The sequence below is a fragment of the Ornithorhynchus anatinus genome, chromosome 1, assembly GCF_004115215.2.
Source record: "Ornithorhynchus anatinus isolate Pmale09 chromosome 1, mOrnAna1.pri.v4, whole genome shotgun sequence".
Taxonomy (NCBI): domain Eukaryota; kingdom Metazoa; phylum Chordata; class Mammalia; order Monotremata; family Ornithorhynchidae; genus Ornithorhynchus; species Ornithorhynchus anatinus.
Window position 1 is genome coordinate 93,196,071 of NC_041728.1, and position 15,341 is coordinate 93,211,411.

At 49.6% G+C, this 15,341-nt stretch overlaps 1 protein-coding gene across 1 annotated transcript in view; it reads right to left on the minus strand.

Moving 5' to 3' along the window:
• The window catches only part of SMC6 (structural maintenance of chromosomes 6), a 69,686-nt gene extending 59,053 nt beyond the window's left edge, over positions 1-10,633 (minus strand). Inside the window, exons 1-4 of the mRNA XM_029076171.1 lie at positions 10,531-10,633; positions 5,843-5,991; positions 3,409-3,526; positions 2,138-2,243 (exon numbers count right to left, since the gene is read on the minus strand). Coding sequence (XP_028932004.1) covers positions 2,138-2,243; positions 3,409-3,526; positions 5,843-5,986 — 368 coding nt within the window. The 5' untranslated portion in view covers positions 5,987-5,991; positions 10,531-10,633. The remainder of the gene's footprint in view (positions 1-2,137; positions 2,244-3,408; positions 3,527-5,842; positions 5,992-10,530) is intronic.
• Between the last annotated feature and the right edge of the window lie 4,708 nt (positions 10,634-15,341).

Genomic DNA, 15,341 nt, shown 5'->3' on the forward strand with positions numbered 1-15,341 from the left:
ACACCCACTTCCTAAATAACACAAAGACTATCAAAAATGATCTAGAGAACTTAGGAGATGGCATTCACGGAAACAGATTTTTCTCCTTTGGTACTGTAGGATGTGAATTTAGCTTTTGCCAACTTTTATGATCCCGGGTATTAATACCTATATTGAGCCAGAGGGACAAATGAGAAGGTGCAGGAGATGCAAGTTATTATTATGGCATTTGTTAAGCGCTTACTATGTGCAAGGCACTGTACTAAGCGCTGGGGTAGATATAAGCAACTTAGGTTGGACACAGTCCCTGTCCCATGTGGGGCTGATAGTCTCAATCCCCATTTGACAGATGAGGTAACTGAGGCCCAGAGAAGTGAAATAATTTGCCCCAAGTCACACGGCAGGCAAGTGGCAGAGCTGGGATTGGAACCCATGACCTTCTGACTCCCAGGCCTGTGCTCAATCCACTATGCTATACTGCAGTACCATGCACACAGCAATAGCTCAATAAATACCATGGATGATGTTGAGCCATGCAACGTTCCAATTCTTACTGGTCCAAAGACTTAAGATCTTAAGATCTTAAGATCTTAAGGTCCAAAGACTTGAGAAGCAGCGTGGCTCAGTGGAAAGAGCACGGGCTTTGGAGTCAGGGCTCATGAGTTCGAATCCCAGCTCTGCCACTTGTCGGCTGTGTGACTGTGGGCAAGTCACTTAACTTCTCCGTGCCTCAGTTCCCTCATCTGTAAAATGGGGATTAAGACTGTGAGCCCCACGTGGGACAACCTGATTCCCCTATGTCTACCCCAGCGCTTAGAACAGTGCTCGGCACATAGTAAGCGCTTAACAAATACCAACATTATTATTATTATTATTATTATTAAGATTGTGTTAAGTAGCATTATGTTTTAAAAGATTCAACTACACTATTATACAAACTTTACTTAGTGATCTAATATTAGGGAATGTCTCATCTGGTAAAAGAAATGATAAAAATATTTATACCCCCACCAAAAGTGCTTTCGCATTGCAGGTATACCTAATCCTACTAGTATACCCCTGCATTTTTCTGTGCAGTAAAAATAAAACTGAAAAAAGAAAAATAAATCCAAATTTAATGAGATATTTGAAAGTATGAAGAATCAAGCCTTCTTCTTAGTACTGCAGTCAACATGAAAAACTGTAGAAAAATAAAATATATTTTCTCAAAGTCACTGAAAACAGGCTTACATGGAAATACTCCAGGCCTGGGAGTCAGAGGATCTGGGTTCTAATTCTGGCTCTAACATTTGACTGCCTTGTGCCCTTGGGCAAAAGTCCCTTCACTTCTGTCTCAGCTTTCTCATCTGTAAAACGGGGAATAAATCCTACTTCCACTTACTAAGACTGTGAGTCTCATGTGGGATCGGGAACAGGTCCAGCCTGTTTAGTCTGTATTTACCCCAGTCCTTAGTACAGTGCTTGGCACATAGTGAGCACTTAATAAATGTAATAATAATAATGATGCTTTAAATATCACACCAATAAATACGGCTGATCATAATTCTTGAAATGTTTTTGAAAATTGGATTTATATTGCAGACGTGAGTTTAAATCTTTTCTAACAGACTGGACTTAGACTGTGTTCTGTAATGAGGCAATATTGATTTAATTCTGTTCTGCACAAGCATAGAGGGCAAGGACAATAAATCAAAATGCTTCAATCTCCATGAATATTTTTATTCATGTTTACATCCTTACTCTAGTGGCACAACTAGATAGTTTTGCTCCACCGCTATACCTTGATGAGAGGGGAGATGAAGGACCTGAGAGTCTCATCCTTCTCATTAGTGGACCTTCAGAGTAATTAAACCCTCAAAAAAAGCTCCCCCCTGAGCAAATCGAGGTGTCCGGAGTCAATGTGGTGGTCACTCATTCCACCTTTGACTCCTGGACCTCATGCCCTGCCAGCCCAGCTCTCGCTGTGCCTCCACTCAATATCTCAGGTATGCTAGATGAATTTTCCGTCGGAACCCAAAAAATGTGGTCCTATGGGATGTGTTAAATGTTACAGTATTAACCAACTCACATAGGTTGTTCTCCACTTGTGAATAATTTGCAGCCTGTTTCTCAACCGGTACAAATGTTAAGCACCACAGTCAGCATGCAGTTCACTTACTTCTCTCCATCTTTGACAAACCCTTTCAGAGAAGACCCTCGATTAGTAGCGATTGCTTTTCCACCAAGACCAACTATAAGAGCAGTTAATACAGCACTTTTCCCACCTGAAAATAAAAAAAAGAACATAAAAGCTTTAAATCAATTTAGTGACCATTGGGGCAGAATTACAGTATTTACTGTGTGCCACTGCCTCATTTCAGCTCTCCACACAGAAGCTGTTTGGGTATACTGCCGTCCACTGATTATCTTTGTGTCCCACTCAGATAAGCTGGATTTGGGTGAGCACAGCTTCAATAGCTAAGAGTTAGAGGTTCTTTTAACCCCTCTAGAAATGGAACACTGTAGGCCTAGCTGAGGGTAGCAGAAACAGAAATCTCAGCTGTCATTCTTGGAGGGGCATGGAAAACAAAAGGCAGTACCAGATACTAACATTTACAAATAGGTACTTGTTCATAAACAGTGTGGCTTCTACTTAATTCAAAACGAGGCTTAAATGACTCTGCTTCACTATTAGCTTGGACTGAGTTCGTTTCCTATAAGGCTTTTTTTTCCCCAATAATCACACTTCTATGATCTATGCTCTTCCGGTCCGAATCACATACCTCTTTTCAAAATGGAGACTAAATACCTGTTTTCTCTCGCCTCTAGACTGGGAGCTCTATGTGGATCACGGACTATGTCCAACCTGATTAAATGGGATCTACCTCAACATTTAGTACAGTGCTTACCACAGAGTGAGCACTCAACGTATACCACGATTATTATAATTGTTACTATGGTATTTATTGAGCCCTTACTGCATCTCTTTGCCTTTTACTATCACTGTACATTTTCCATCTTCATATTTTTATTTGCCATTTTTCTTCTTTTCTTTCAACCACTCTGTCCCCTGGACCCGTACTTATTTCATCACTTTATCTCTGTCATGACTTCCTACTGTTCTAAATGTCTGGTTTTTCTTTTAAAATTACAATCAAGATCACTAGAGACCGCCTTCCCAATCTCTGTAAAAACTCAAGTACACTCAGACCAAAATACATGTTTTCCTTATGCATTTTGCCTAGACTGTGTCAGGAGAATTCCGATATTTCAACAGCACAACCTTTTCTGGACAACATGGCAGCTGAAGCAATAGCTGTGCACATGATTTCTGCCACGGTGAGCACTACAACCTAGGTTACCCTTAAAGCTGGGGAACAAACAGTGACTATGATTAAAATGATCCAAGATCCCAATGTTATCAATGAAAATGTAAATTATAATACTTACTTCCATTGTTTCCAATCACAAAGTTAACATTTGGTCCAAATTTAAAGGGCCCAAGCATTGAGTGGCACATGAAGTTCTTCAATTGAATACTTTCAATTATCCCAACTTCTCCTGAAGTCTATGAGATTGTGAAAAATACATAAAAATCAGAAATCAAAAATAGATTTTTCAATAATGAGAACAAGAAAACAATGGAGCAGGAGGCTTATCAATACAGAACAGTGAAAATTTTCAGGTTTTTAGACATTACAGATAATTGGGAGAACACTGATAAATGAAAATTTTATAGTGAGATAGTATACCCTATCCATATCGTTTGCCATTTCTAATGACTATAGCCCTACTAAAAATCAACAACCGTCGTCTACGGAATCCTCCAGAATATAGTCAACTTTGCTTTTCCTTTTCATTCATTCAATCGTATTTATTGGTCGCTTTCTGTGTGCAGAGCACTGAGCTGAAGTGCTTGGAAAGTGCAATATGGCAATAGAGACAATCCCTGCCCACAGTGGGCTCACAGTCTCGCCAGGAAGAGACGGAGGCGGTGTGCCTTCAGTAGGGTTTTAAGAGGGGGCGAGTGACTGTCTGGTGGATTTGAGGAGGGAGAGTGTTCCGGGCCAGAGGTAGGACACGGGCCAGGGGTCGGCGGCGAGACCGAGGCACAGTGAGAAGGTTAGCACCTTTTGAGTAGAGAACAACGAATTTCATTTCCTTATAGAGAAAAGCACTATCATTCCAACGGAGTTATAGAAGTGTCAATTTCGCATCCTGTAAAAACCAAGCTTTATCTGAGCTTTCAACCCCATCGAACTGCCAACATTGTATATGTTTAGGTCTTTTTAAAATTACCCTTTCAATGAGGATCATTCAGGTATACCATAGCTCCCTAACAATCACATTACCTAAAATCCTGAAATTAATCATACAGGGATTGCTGGCCTGGTCCAGAAGCCTTAAGCCCTGCCCAGCATTATTTCCAACTGTCTCAGGAAAGTCAGTTCTCTCCCCAGCCTTTCCTTTCCTTCCCTCACTCTGCCTCCACTGCGCCTCTTTCCAATCAAAGACTTGCAGGCCAGCTTCTCCACTTGGTCCAAGGCTCAGGAGGGAGGCAGTACGGAAGGGGAGAGGTCTTACGGTGACTTTGGCTACCCCAGCTCCCCTGACCCAATTCTGTGTGGTCTTCTAGGGGGCAGAGCCTGGGAGTCAGAGGACCTGGGCTCTGATCTCAGCTCTGCCCCTTGTCAGCTATGTGACCTTGGACAAATTACTTCACTTCTCAGTGGTTCAGTTCCCTCATCTGTTAAATGGGGATTAAAACTGTGAGCCCCACGTGGGACACCTGATTACCTTGTATCTCCCCCAGGGCTTAGAACAGTGCCTGACACAAAGTAAGTGCTTAAATACCATTTAACACAAACCAAAACTATTTAGCCACTCTCCTCTCCCTCACGTCCTGTTCATTAACTGCAGCCTTCTTTCCCGCTCCAGCTTTCCGCGCTGCCTTTGGTGAAGCAGAGGAGGAGGGAGTGCAAGCGAAAAGTTGGGAATAGCCCAGAACGCAATTCTGAATAATTTGGGGCCCTTTAATTGGTTCCCTTTTCATAATCCATTCCTCAGCCCCAGCACTTATGTACATATCTCTAATTTATTTATTTAGATTAATGTCTGCCAATGGATATATGAAAATACATGAGGGTCATGAGTGTTTTGTGTTTTTAATCGAGCACCTACTGTGTGCCGCTGTTTGCACTAGTTGGTTGGCAGAGAACCTTACAGTAGAGTTGACGGACATGCTCCCTGCCCACAGAGAACATGAGCCACTGAAGGGGGAGACGACCATTAAAGTAAATGACATATTACGAGGTTTACAGTGGATTCCGCCCTGAAGGTGAATGGAAAAGAGGGAACTTTACAAGGAGCTTGGACTGTAAGCCCGTCAACGGGCAGGGATTGTCTCTATCTGTTGCTGAATTGTACATTCCAAGCGCTTAGTACAGTGCTCTGCACATAGTAAGCGCTCAATAAATACTATTGAATGTCTGTCTCCCCCTCTAGACTGTAAGCTCATTGTGGGCAGGGAATGGGTCTACCAACTCTCATTTAGTGTACTCTCCAAAGCACTTAGTACAGTGTTCTGCACACAGTAAGTGCTCAATAAATATGACTGATTGAGAGGATAACCTTTAGGGCTCGGTCATTACGCTGGCGCTCGTTCTGGAATCAATCAGCGGTATTCACTGAGTGCTTACTGTGTGTAAAGCACTGCAATAAGTGCTTGGAAGTGTACAATAAAGCAGAGTACAAAGCCTATATCCATGCCAGTCAATGGGAAAATTATACCCTACCATGACCTATTCACAATACACTCACAATTTCGAGGGACATATGACAGACATAATCGAGTGCTCTCCCGTAATGCACTTTAATACCTTACCGCCTGAGAATTAGATGCAGTACTGGACAGGGACCGCAAATATTTGTCCTCATCCAACTCAGTATCAGATTCATTCTCAGATTCTTGTCTCGGTCTTTTGTGGTTTCCGGCTTCTTGAAAATGTTCATCTTTTCTCTTACCCATGAGGCCTGAAAAGCAAAAGTTTTTTGCCAAGAAGCTGATGAGCTCACTGGAACTTTATGAAACAAACTGTTGCGTAATCTTGGACAAGTCACTTAGCCACCCCGGGCCTCATTCATTCATTCATTCATTCATATTTATTGAGCGCTTACTATGTGCAGAGCACTGTACTAAGCGCTTGGAATGTACAAATCGGTAACAGATAGAGACAGTCCCTTACCTTTGACGGGCATACAGTCATCTGTAAAATGGAGATTTACTTGTTCTCGTTCCTTTACATTGTGAACCTCATGTGGGACAAGGGCTTTGTCTTAACGATTTCATTACCTTGAATCTTCACCATCACAGCATACTGTGCTGGCCCGTAGTAAGCATTTAATATTATCGATTACTACGGGGATGGCAATTAGCTCGGGTCTACTGAAGCAAGGCATGAAATGATGAATGGACAGAGTTTAATAGGCAGAAAAGTTTCAAAATACTAAAACCTGCAGAAAGAGCTATCTTATGCTTCCTCATTAAATGGTAATTTTAAGAAGGCATAAAGGAAACTGGAAGAAAAGGAGTTTCTGCAAGCCATCACCTTTAACATATCTAAAAGTCAAATATGGTTCGAATATGAGTCTTGAAATGAAAGAGAACTTCAGTGGTCTTTAACTTTTCAGGTCTTCAAGGGTTCTTAGAAGTTTTAGATCGAGGCCCTGTGAGGTCAGTCAGCAGGAAAAAAACTGTACTTAAGATTTTTAGAATATGCTTTGGAAACTAATCAATAGTATTTACAGAGTGCTTACTACATACAGAGCACTGTACGACCCTATGTACTATGAACCATCCAAATTTCTCAAGTCATCATGCCCCGGTTCACCTCCACATCTTAACTAACCTTCTGTCGGTGATCAAACGGACGCCCTCAAACACTCCACCACTACTGACCTCAACTCACTCGCTCCACTATCCCTTCTCTGATCTCTCAGTGGAAAGAGCCTGGGCTTGGGAGTCAGAGGTCATGAGTTCGACTCCCGGCTCTGCCACTTGTCAGCTGTGTGACTGTGGGCAAGTCACTTAACTTCTCTGTGCCTCAGTTCCCTCATCTGTAAAATAGGGATTAAAAGTGTGTGAGCCCCACGTGGGACAACCTGATTACCCTGTATCTCCCCCAGCGCTTAGAACAGTGCTCGGCACCTAGTAAGCGCTTAACAAATACCAACACTGTTATTATTATTATTATTATTAACCCACAGGCCTGGATTGCATCTACAGTCCTCTTCCTTCGCTCTTATGCACGAGCCACAGAGTGCTGCTGGAGGAAATCCAGATATCAGGCCAACCTTGTCCACTGCAGATTCATTCCTACCCGCTTTACCTCTGCCCGGCAAAATGATTTCTCCATGTCCACTGTCCTCACCAGTTATTCCAGACTTTTAACTCCCTCCTCTAACTCCCATCTCCTGCATCTCTAGCTCCCAATGACCTGGACACCGACTCTATTGAGAAAATTGAAAACAATAAGCGTGAGCTCTATAAAATCTCCCCTGCACCTCTCCCGTCCTTCCACCCTCCTGCTCCTTCTTTAACTCTCCAGCCTTTCCTGGCAGTATCTCACGAGGACATCTCCTGCCTTCTCTCAAAATCCACTCTCTTCACCTGCACACCTGATCCCATCCCACTGCATCTTACCAAAACACTTGCTCCCTTGCTGGCTGCCATCTTCAGCTGCTGGCTCTCCAATGGCTTTTCCTTCACTGCTTTCAAATTTGTTTATCTCTCCCCTATCCTAAACAATCCTTCCTTCAATCCTACAGCTCCCGCCAGTCATCACTCATTCATTCATTCAATTCAATAGTATTTATTGAGCGCTTACTATGTGCAGAGCACTGTACTAAGCGCTTGGAACGAACAAGTCGGCAACAGATAGAGACAGTCCCTGCCGTTTGACTCCATTTCCCTCCTACCGTTCCTCTCCAAACTCCTTGAGCAAGTTGTCTACGCACACTGCCTCCAGTTCCTCTCTTCCGATTCTCTCCTGGACGCCCCCGCCCCCGGCCTCCCACCACTATTCTGGCTTCCATTCTCTTCACTCCACAGAAACCACTCCATCAAAGGTCAAAAATGATCTCCTCCTTGCCCATTCCAACGGCCTCTATTCCGTCTTAATCCTCCTCGACCTCTCAGCTGCCTTCGACACTACGGCCCGCCCCCTTCTCTTGGAGATATTATCCAACCTCGGCTTCGCTGAAACTGTCCTTGCCTGGATCTCCTCCTCTCTCTGTGACCGCACCTTCTCCGTCTCTTTCAAGGGTTTCCCTTCTGCCTCCCACCCCGTAACTACGGGTGCCCCCCGTCAAGACTCGGTTCCGAGTCCCCTTCCATTCCCCATCTCCACCCACTCCCTTGGGGATCTCGTTCGCACCCATGGCTTCAACTACCACCTCTGTGCGGATGATTCCCAAATCTCCATCTCCAGCCCTGATCTCTCTCCCTCTCTGCACCCTAACATTTCCTCCTGTTCTCAAGACAACTCTGTCTGGATGTCCTCCCATCCGTAATTTATTTTCGTGCCTGTCTCTCCCACTGGATTGCAAGAGCCCTTAGGAGGAGCAGCATGGCTTAGTGGATGGAGCACGGGCCTGGGAGTCAGACAGACCGGGGTTCTAACGCCGGCTCTGCCACTTGTCTGCTCTGTGGCCTCGGGCAAGTCGCTTCACTTCTCTGTGCCTCAGTTATCCCATCTGTAAAATGGGGATTTAGACTGTGAGTCCCATGGGGGGACACTGACTGTATCCAACCTGACTAGTTTGTATCTGTCTCAGCGGTTAGTACAGTGACTGGCACATCGTAAGCGCTTTACAGATACCATTAGAAAACAAACAAACAACGGTTAGGGATCCAGTCTAATTCATTCAAGAGTATTTCCTGAGTGCTTACTGCGTGCAGGCTTAATTCCCGATTTAGTCATACTCTCCCAAGAGCTTAGTAGAGTGCTCTGCACAGAATAAGCACACAACACAGAACAGTACTGACGACTTGGTGACCACACCCCCCCACCGGAAAACCGTGACCTCGTTGTGGGCAGGAAATGTCGCTCTTTTTTGTTGTATTGTACTTTCCCAAGGGCTTTGAAAAGTGATCTGCACACCGTAAGCCCTTATTAAATATGATTGAGTGAATCTGTACTCACAACCAACTGTAGCCATTTTGTACACACCCCCAAATGGCCGCCTGTGTGCAGAGCCCAAGACTAAGCCCTCCAGTTGCTATTCCGTGTCACCTTGTCACCGTTGACAAGGAACAGCACACCCTAACAATCTTATCGTTATTATTAAGAGCTCCAATAATTCTGACACCAGGCACCAGACACGACCCAAACCCGAGACCGTGAGCCCAGCGTTGGGCAGGGATCGTCTCTACAGGCTGCCGAATTGTACTTTCCAGGCGCTCAGTCCAGTGCTCTGCACGCAGTAAGTGCTCAATAAATACGACTGAATGAATGAGAAGGCAAACCGCAGAGCAGACGAGACCAGGGCTTGGCACACAGTAAGAGCTCATCAAATACCATAACGATTATTACGAGGATGAGAAGTCACCAGCCCCCAAGAGGAAGCCAGAGAAGCAGCGTGGCTCAGTGGAAAGAACCCGGGCTTGAGAGTCACAGGATGTGGGTTTTAATCGCAGCTCTGCCACTTGTCTGCTGTTTGACCTTGAGCAAGTCACTTCACTTCTCTGGGCCTCGGTAACCTCACCTGTAAAATGGGGATTCATTCATTCATTCATTCAGTAGTACTTATTGAGCGCTTACTGTGTGCAGAGCACTGGACGAAGCGCTTGGAATGGACAGGTGGGCAACAGATAGAGACAGTCCCTGCCCAAAGACGGCTCACAGCCTAAATGGGGGGGACGGACAGCAAAGCAAAACAAGTCGTCAGGGATGAGGACTGTGAGCCCCACGTGGGACAGCCTGATTCCCTCGGGTCTCTCCCCAGCGCTTAGAACAGTGCTGGGCACCTAGGAAGTACTAAAGAAATAGCATCATCCCTAAGATTATTAGAGAAGCAGCGTGGCTCAGGGGAAAATGCCCAGGCTTGGGAGTCAGAGGTTCTAATAATTGGGTTCTAATTATTATTAGAACAGTGCTGGGCACCTAGTAAGCGCTTAAGAAACAGCACCATCGTTATAATTATTATTAGATTCCAAATCCCAGCTCCGCCCCTTGTCTGCTGGGTGACTGGGGGCAAGTCACTGCACCTCTCTGGGCCTCAGTGACCTCCTCTGCAAAATGGGGATGAAGACTGGGAGCCCCACGCGGGACATCCTGATTCCCCTGTATCTCCCCCAGCGCTCGGAACAGGGCTCTGCACAGAGGAAGCGCTTAACAAATACCGACATTATTATTATTATTATTAGAACAGTGCTGGGCACCTAAGAAGCGCTGAAGCAGCAGCCTCGGGATCATTATTAGAGGACAGGGAAGGAGGCAGAGGAGGCTCCCAGGACCAAGATCTTTTAGCCAAGGGAGGAAACCTCCCCCCCCCCCCAAAAAAATCTCCCACCTTTTTTGGAGAGCGGAGCGGCGGGAAGAGCGTGGGGCGCAAGGTGCGAGCGGCAGGTCCTGCGGACCGGAAGTGCTCTGCACAAACCGCCCCTCCCGCCAACGCCCAACTTCCGGTGGCTCCTCGCCCGTCGCTGGGGGAGGGGGGGAGGGGTGCGTCGTGCGCATGCGCGGAGGCTCCTCGCCGGTCGGGGGCGGAGGGAGGGGTGCGTCGTGCGCATGCGCGATGGCTCCTCGCCGGTCGCGGAGGGAGAGGGGGTGGGTAGGTGCGCGCATGCGCGCGGTGGCTCCTCCCCGGTCGGCGAGGGAGGGGTTACTGTATGCGCGTGCGCGCGGTGGGTCCTCGCCGGTCGCGGGCGGAGGGAGGGGTGCGTCGTGCGCATGCGCGATGGCTCCTCACCGGTCGCGGAGGGAGGGGGAGGTGAGTGGGTGCGCGCATGCGCGTGGTGGCTCCTCGCCGGTCGGTGGGGGAGGAGGGAGGGGTGCGTCGTGCGCATGCGCGGAGGCTCCTCGCCGGTCGCGGGCGGAGGGAGGGGTGCGTCGTGCGCATGCGCGATGGCTCCTCGCCGGTCGCGGAGGGAGGGGGAGGTGGGTGGGTGCGCGCATGCGCGTGGTGGCTCCTCGCCGGTCGGTGGGGGAGGAGGGAGGGGTGCGTCGTCCGCATGCGCGGAGAGTCCTCGCCGGTCGGGGAGAGAGGAGGGGTGGGTGTGTGCGCATGCGCGCGGTGGCTCCTCCCCGGTCGGGGAGGGAGGGGTGAGTGTATGCGCGTGCGCGCGGTGGGTCCTCGCCGGTCGGGGGAGGAGTGGGTGTGTGCGCATGCGCGCGGTGGGTCCTCGCCGGTCGGGGAGGGAGGGGTGAGTGTATGCGCGTGCGCGCGGTGGGTCCTCGCCGGTCGCTGGGGGAGGGAGGGGTGAGTCGTGCGCATGCGCCCTGGTTCCTCGCCGGTCAGTGGGAGGGGGGAGGAGGGGAAGGAGGGAGGGGTGGGTGGGTGTGTGCGCGTGCGCTTGGTGGGTCCTCGCCGGTCGGTGGAAGGGGGAGCGGGAGGAGGGAGGAGCGCCAGGGGAAAGGGCGGGGGGGGGGGGGGGCAGAGAGGTGGGTCGTGCGCATGCGCGCGATGGCTCCTCGCCCGTCGGTGCGAGAAAAGGGAGGGGGTGGGTGTGTGCGCATGCGCGCGGTGGGTCCTCGCTGGTCGGGGAAGGAGTGGGTGTGTGCGCATGCGCGCGGTGGGTCCTCGCTGGTCGAGGAAGGAGTGCGTGTGTGCGCATGCGCGCGGTGGGTCCTCGCTGGTCGGGGAAGGAGTGGGTGTGTGCGCATGCGCGCGACGGGTCCTCGCCGGTCGGTGCACAAGACGCCCCGCCCCCCATCCTCCCTCGTTTCCGGTTTCGCCCCCCCCAGCCCCCAACCGCAGGTAATAATAATGACAATAATGATGATGATGTTTGTTCATTCATTCATTCCGCCGTCTTTACTGAGCGCTTAGCGGGTGCAGAGCGCTGGGTGCAAGAGCGCTGGGTGCAAGAGCGCTGGGTGCAGAGCGCTGGGTGCAAGAGCGCTGGGTGCAAGAGCGCTGGGTGCAGGAGCGTTGGGTGCACAGCGCTGGGTGCAAGAGCGTTGGGTGCAGAGCGCTGGGTGCAAGAGCGTTGGGTGCACAGCGTTGGGTTCACAGCGTTGGGTGCAAGAGCGCTGGGTGCACAGTGTTGGGTTCACAGCGTTGGGTGCAGAGCGCTGGGTGCAAGAGCGTTGGGTGCAAGAGCGTTGGGTGCAAGAGCGTTGGGTGCAGAGCGCTGGGTGCAAGAGCGTTGGGTGCAAGAGCGCTGGGTGCACATCGTTGGGTGCACAGCGTTGGGTGCAAGAGCGCTGGGTGCAAGAGCGCTGGGTGCACAGCGTTGGGTGCAGGAGCGTTGGGTGCAGAGCGCTGGGTGCAAGAGCGTTGGGTGCAGAGCGCTGGGTGCAAGAGCGTTGGGTGCAAGAGCGTTGGGTGCAGAGCGCTGGGTGCAAGAGCGTTGGGTGCAAGAGCGTTGGGTGCAAGAGCGTTGGGTGCAGGAGCGTTGGGTGCAGAGCGTTGGGTGCAGAGCGCTGGGTGCAAGAGCGTTGGGTGCAAGAGCGCTGGGTGCAGAGCGCTGGGACGGTCCGGTTGGGCCTCAGGGGGAGGCCTCCCCCCCCCCCCCACGGCTGCCTCTCTCATCATCAGCACCGTGATGGTATTTGTTAAGCGCTCACTGTGTGCCGAGCCCTGTTCTAAGCGCTGGGGGAGATAGAGGGGAATCAGGTTGTCCCCCGTGAGGCTCACAGTCTTCATCCCCATTTGACAGATGAGGTCACTGAGGCCCAGAGGAGCGAGGTGACTTGCCCACAGTCACACAGGTGGCAGACCTCGGACAATAATGATGGCATTTGTTAAGCGCTTACTGTGTGCAAAGCACTGTTCTAAGCGCTGGGGGATACAAGGTGATCAGGTTGTCCGCCGTGGGGCTCACAGTCTTCATCCCCATTTGACAGATGAGGTGACCGAGGCCCAGAGAAGTGAAGTGACTTGCCCCCAGTCACCCAGCTGACAAAGGGCAGAGCCGGGATTCGAACCCATGACCTCTGACTCCCAAGCCCGGGCTCTTGCCACGGAGCCACGCTGCTTCTGGATCATCAGGTTGTCCCCCGTGAGGCTCGCAGTCTTCGTCCCCATTTGACAGATGCGGGGAACAAGCGCTTAGTACAGTGCTCAAGCGCTTAGTACACTGCCCAAGCGCTTAATAATAACTCGTGATGGCATTAGTTAGGCGCTTACTATGTGCCAAGCACTCTTCTAAGCGCTGGGGGCGGGGGGGAATACAAGGTCATCGGGTTGTGCGGCTCACGGTCCTAGTCCCCATTGGACAGATGAGGGAACAAGCGCTTAGTACGGTGCTCAAGCGCTTAGTATACTGCTCAAGCGCTTACTACTACTAAGAATAATGATGGCATTTGTTAGGCGTTTAGCATGTGCCAAGCACTGTTAAGAATGTTGGTATTTGTTAAGCGCTTCCTCTGTGCACAGCACTGTTCTAAGCGGCTGGGGGAGATACGGGGGCATGAGGTTGTCCCACGTGAGGCTCACGGCCTTCATCCCCATTTTCCAGATGAGGCAACTGAGGCACAGAGAAGTGACTTGCCCACCGTCACACAGCTGACAAGGGGCGGAGCCGGGATTCGAACCCACGACCTCTGACTCCCAAGCCCGGGCTCTTGCCGCTGGGCCCCGCTGCTTCTCTATGCCAAGCACTGTTCTAAGCGCTGGGGAAGATAGACGATAACGAGGCGGTACACCGGCCCAGTCCCACGTGGGGCTGGGAGGCTTTAGTGGGAAGAGCCCGGGTCTGGGTTCAAATCCCGCCCCTCGCCCGCTGGGCGATCTCGGCCAAGTTGCTCAGCTTCTCTGTGCCTCGGTGTGCCCATCTGTAAAATTGTTTTTGTCCGTCCGTCTCCCCCGATGGGACTGTAAGCCCTTCAACGGGCAGGGATTGTCTCTATGTCTGTTGCCGACTTGTACATTCCAAGCGCTTAGTACAGTGCTCTGCACATAGTAAGCGCTCGATAAGTACTATTGAATGAATGAATGAATGAATAAAATGGGGAGTCACTTCCTGTTCAGGCTCCTCGTCTTCTCATTCAGTGGTATTCATTGAGCGCTGACTCTAATAATAATAATAATAATGTTGGTATTTGTTAAGCGCTTACTATGTGTAGATCACTGTTCTAAGCGCTGGGGTAGACACAGGGGAATCAGGTTGTCCCAGGTGGGGCTCACAGTCTTCATCCCCATTTTACAGATGAGGGAACTGAGGCCCAGAGAAGTGAAGTGACTTGCCCACAGTCACACAGCTGACAAGCGGCAGAGCCGGGATTCGAACTCATGAGCCCTGACTCCCAAGCCCGTGCTCTTTCCACTGAGCCACGCTGCTTCTCCTGCCCACTCTGTGGGCAGGGCATCGTACTGAGCGCTTGGAAAGTACAACCTTCATTCAGTCGTATTCACTGAGCGCTTCCGGTGTGCAGGGCACTGTACTGAGCGCTCGGAAAGTGCAGTATTCAAACGTATTCAGTGAGCACTTACGTGTGCAGGGCACTGTAATAATAATAATAATAATGTTGGTATTTGTTAAGTGCTTACTATGTGCAGAGCACTGTTCTAAGCGCTGGGCGAGATACGGGGTCATCAGGCTGTCCCACGTGAAGCTCACAGATAATCCCCCTTTTCCAGATGAGGGAACTGAGGCACAGAGAACTGTACTGAGTGTTTGGAAAGTATTCATTCAATCATATTTATTGACCACTTGCTGTGTGCAGGGCACTGTACTGAGAGCTTGGAAAGTACAGTATTCATTGTCGTATTTATTGAGCGCTTGCTGTGTGCAGGACACTGTACTGAGCGCTTAGAAAGTACAGTAGTCGTTCGGTCGTATTCATTGAGCACTTACTGTGGGCAGGGCACTGTACTGAGCGCTTGGAAAGTACGGTAGTCATTCAGTCGTATTCATCGAGCACTTACTGTGGGCAGGGCACTGTACTGAGAGCTTGGAAAATGCAGTAGTCATTCAGTCGTATTCATTGAGTGCTTACTCTGTGTGCAGGGCACTGTACTGAGCGCTTGGAAAGTACTGTAGTCATTCAGCTGTATTTATTGAGCACTTACTGTGTGCAGGGCACAGCCCTGAGTGTTTAGAAAGTATTCATTCAATCATATTTATTGAGCACTTGCTGTGTGCAGGGCACTGTACTGAGCGCTTGGAAAGTACGGTATTCATTCAGTCATATTTATTGAGCGTTTGCTATGTGCAG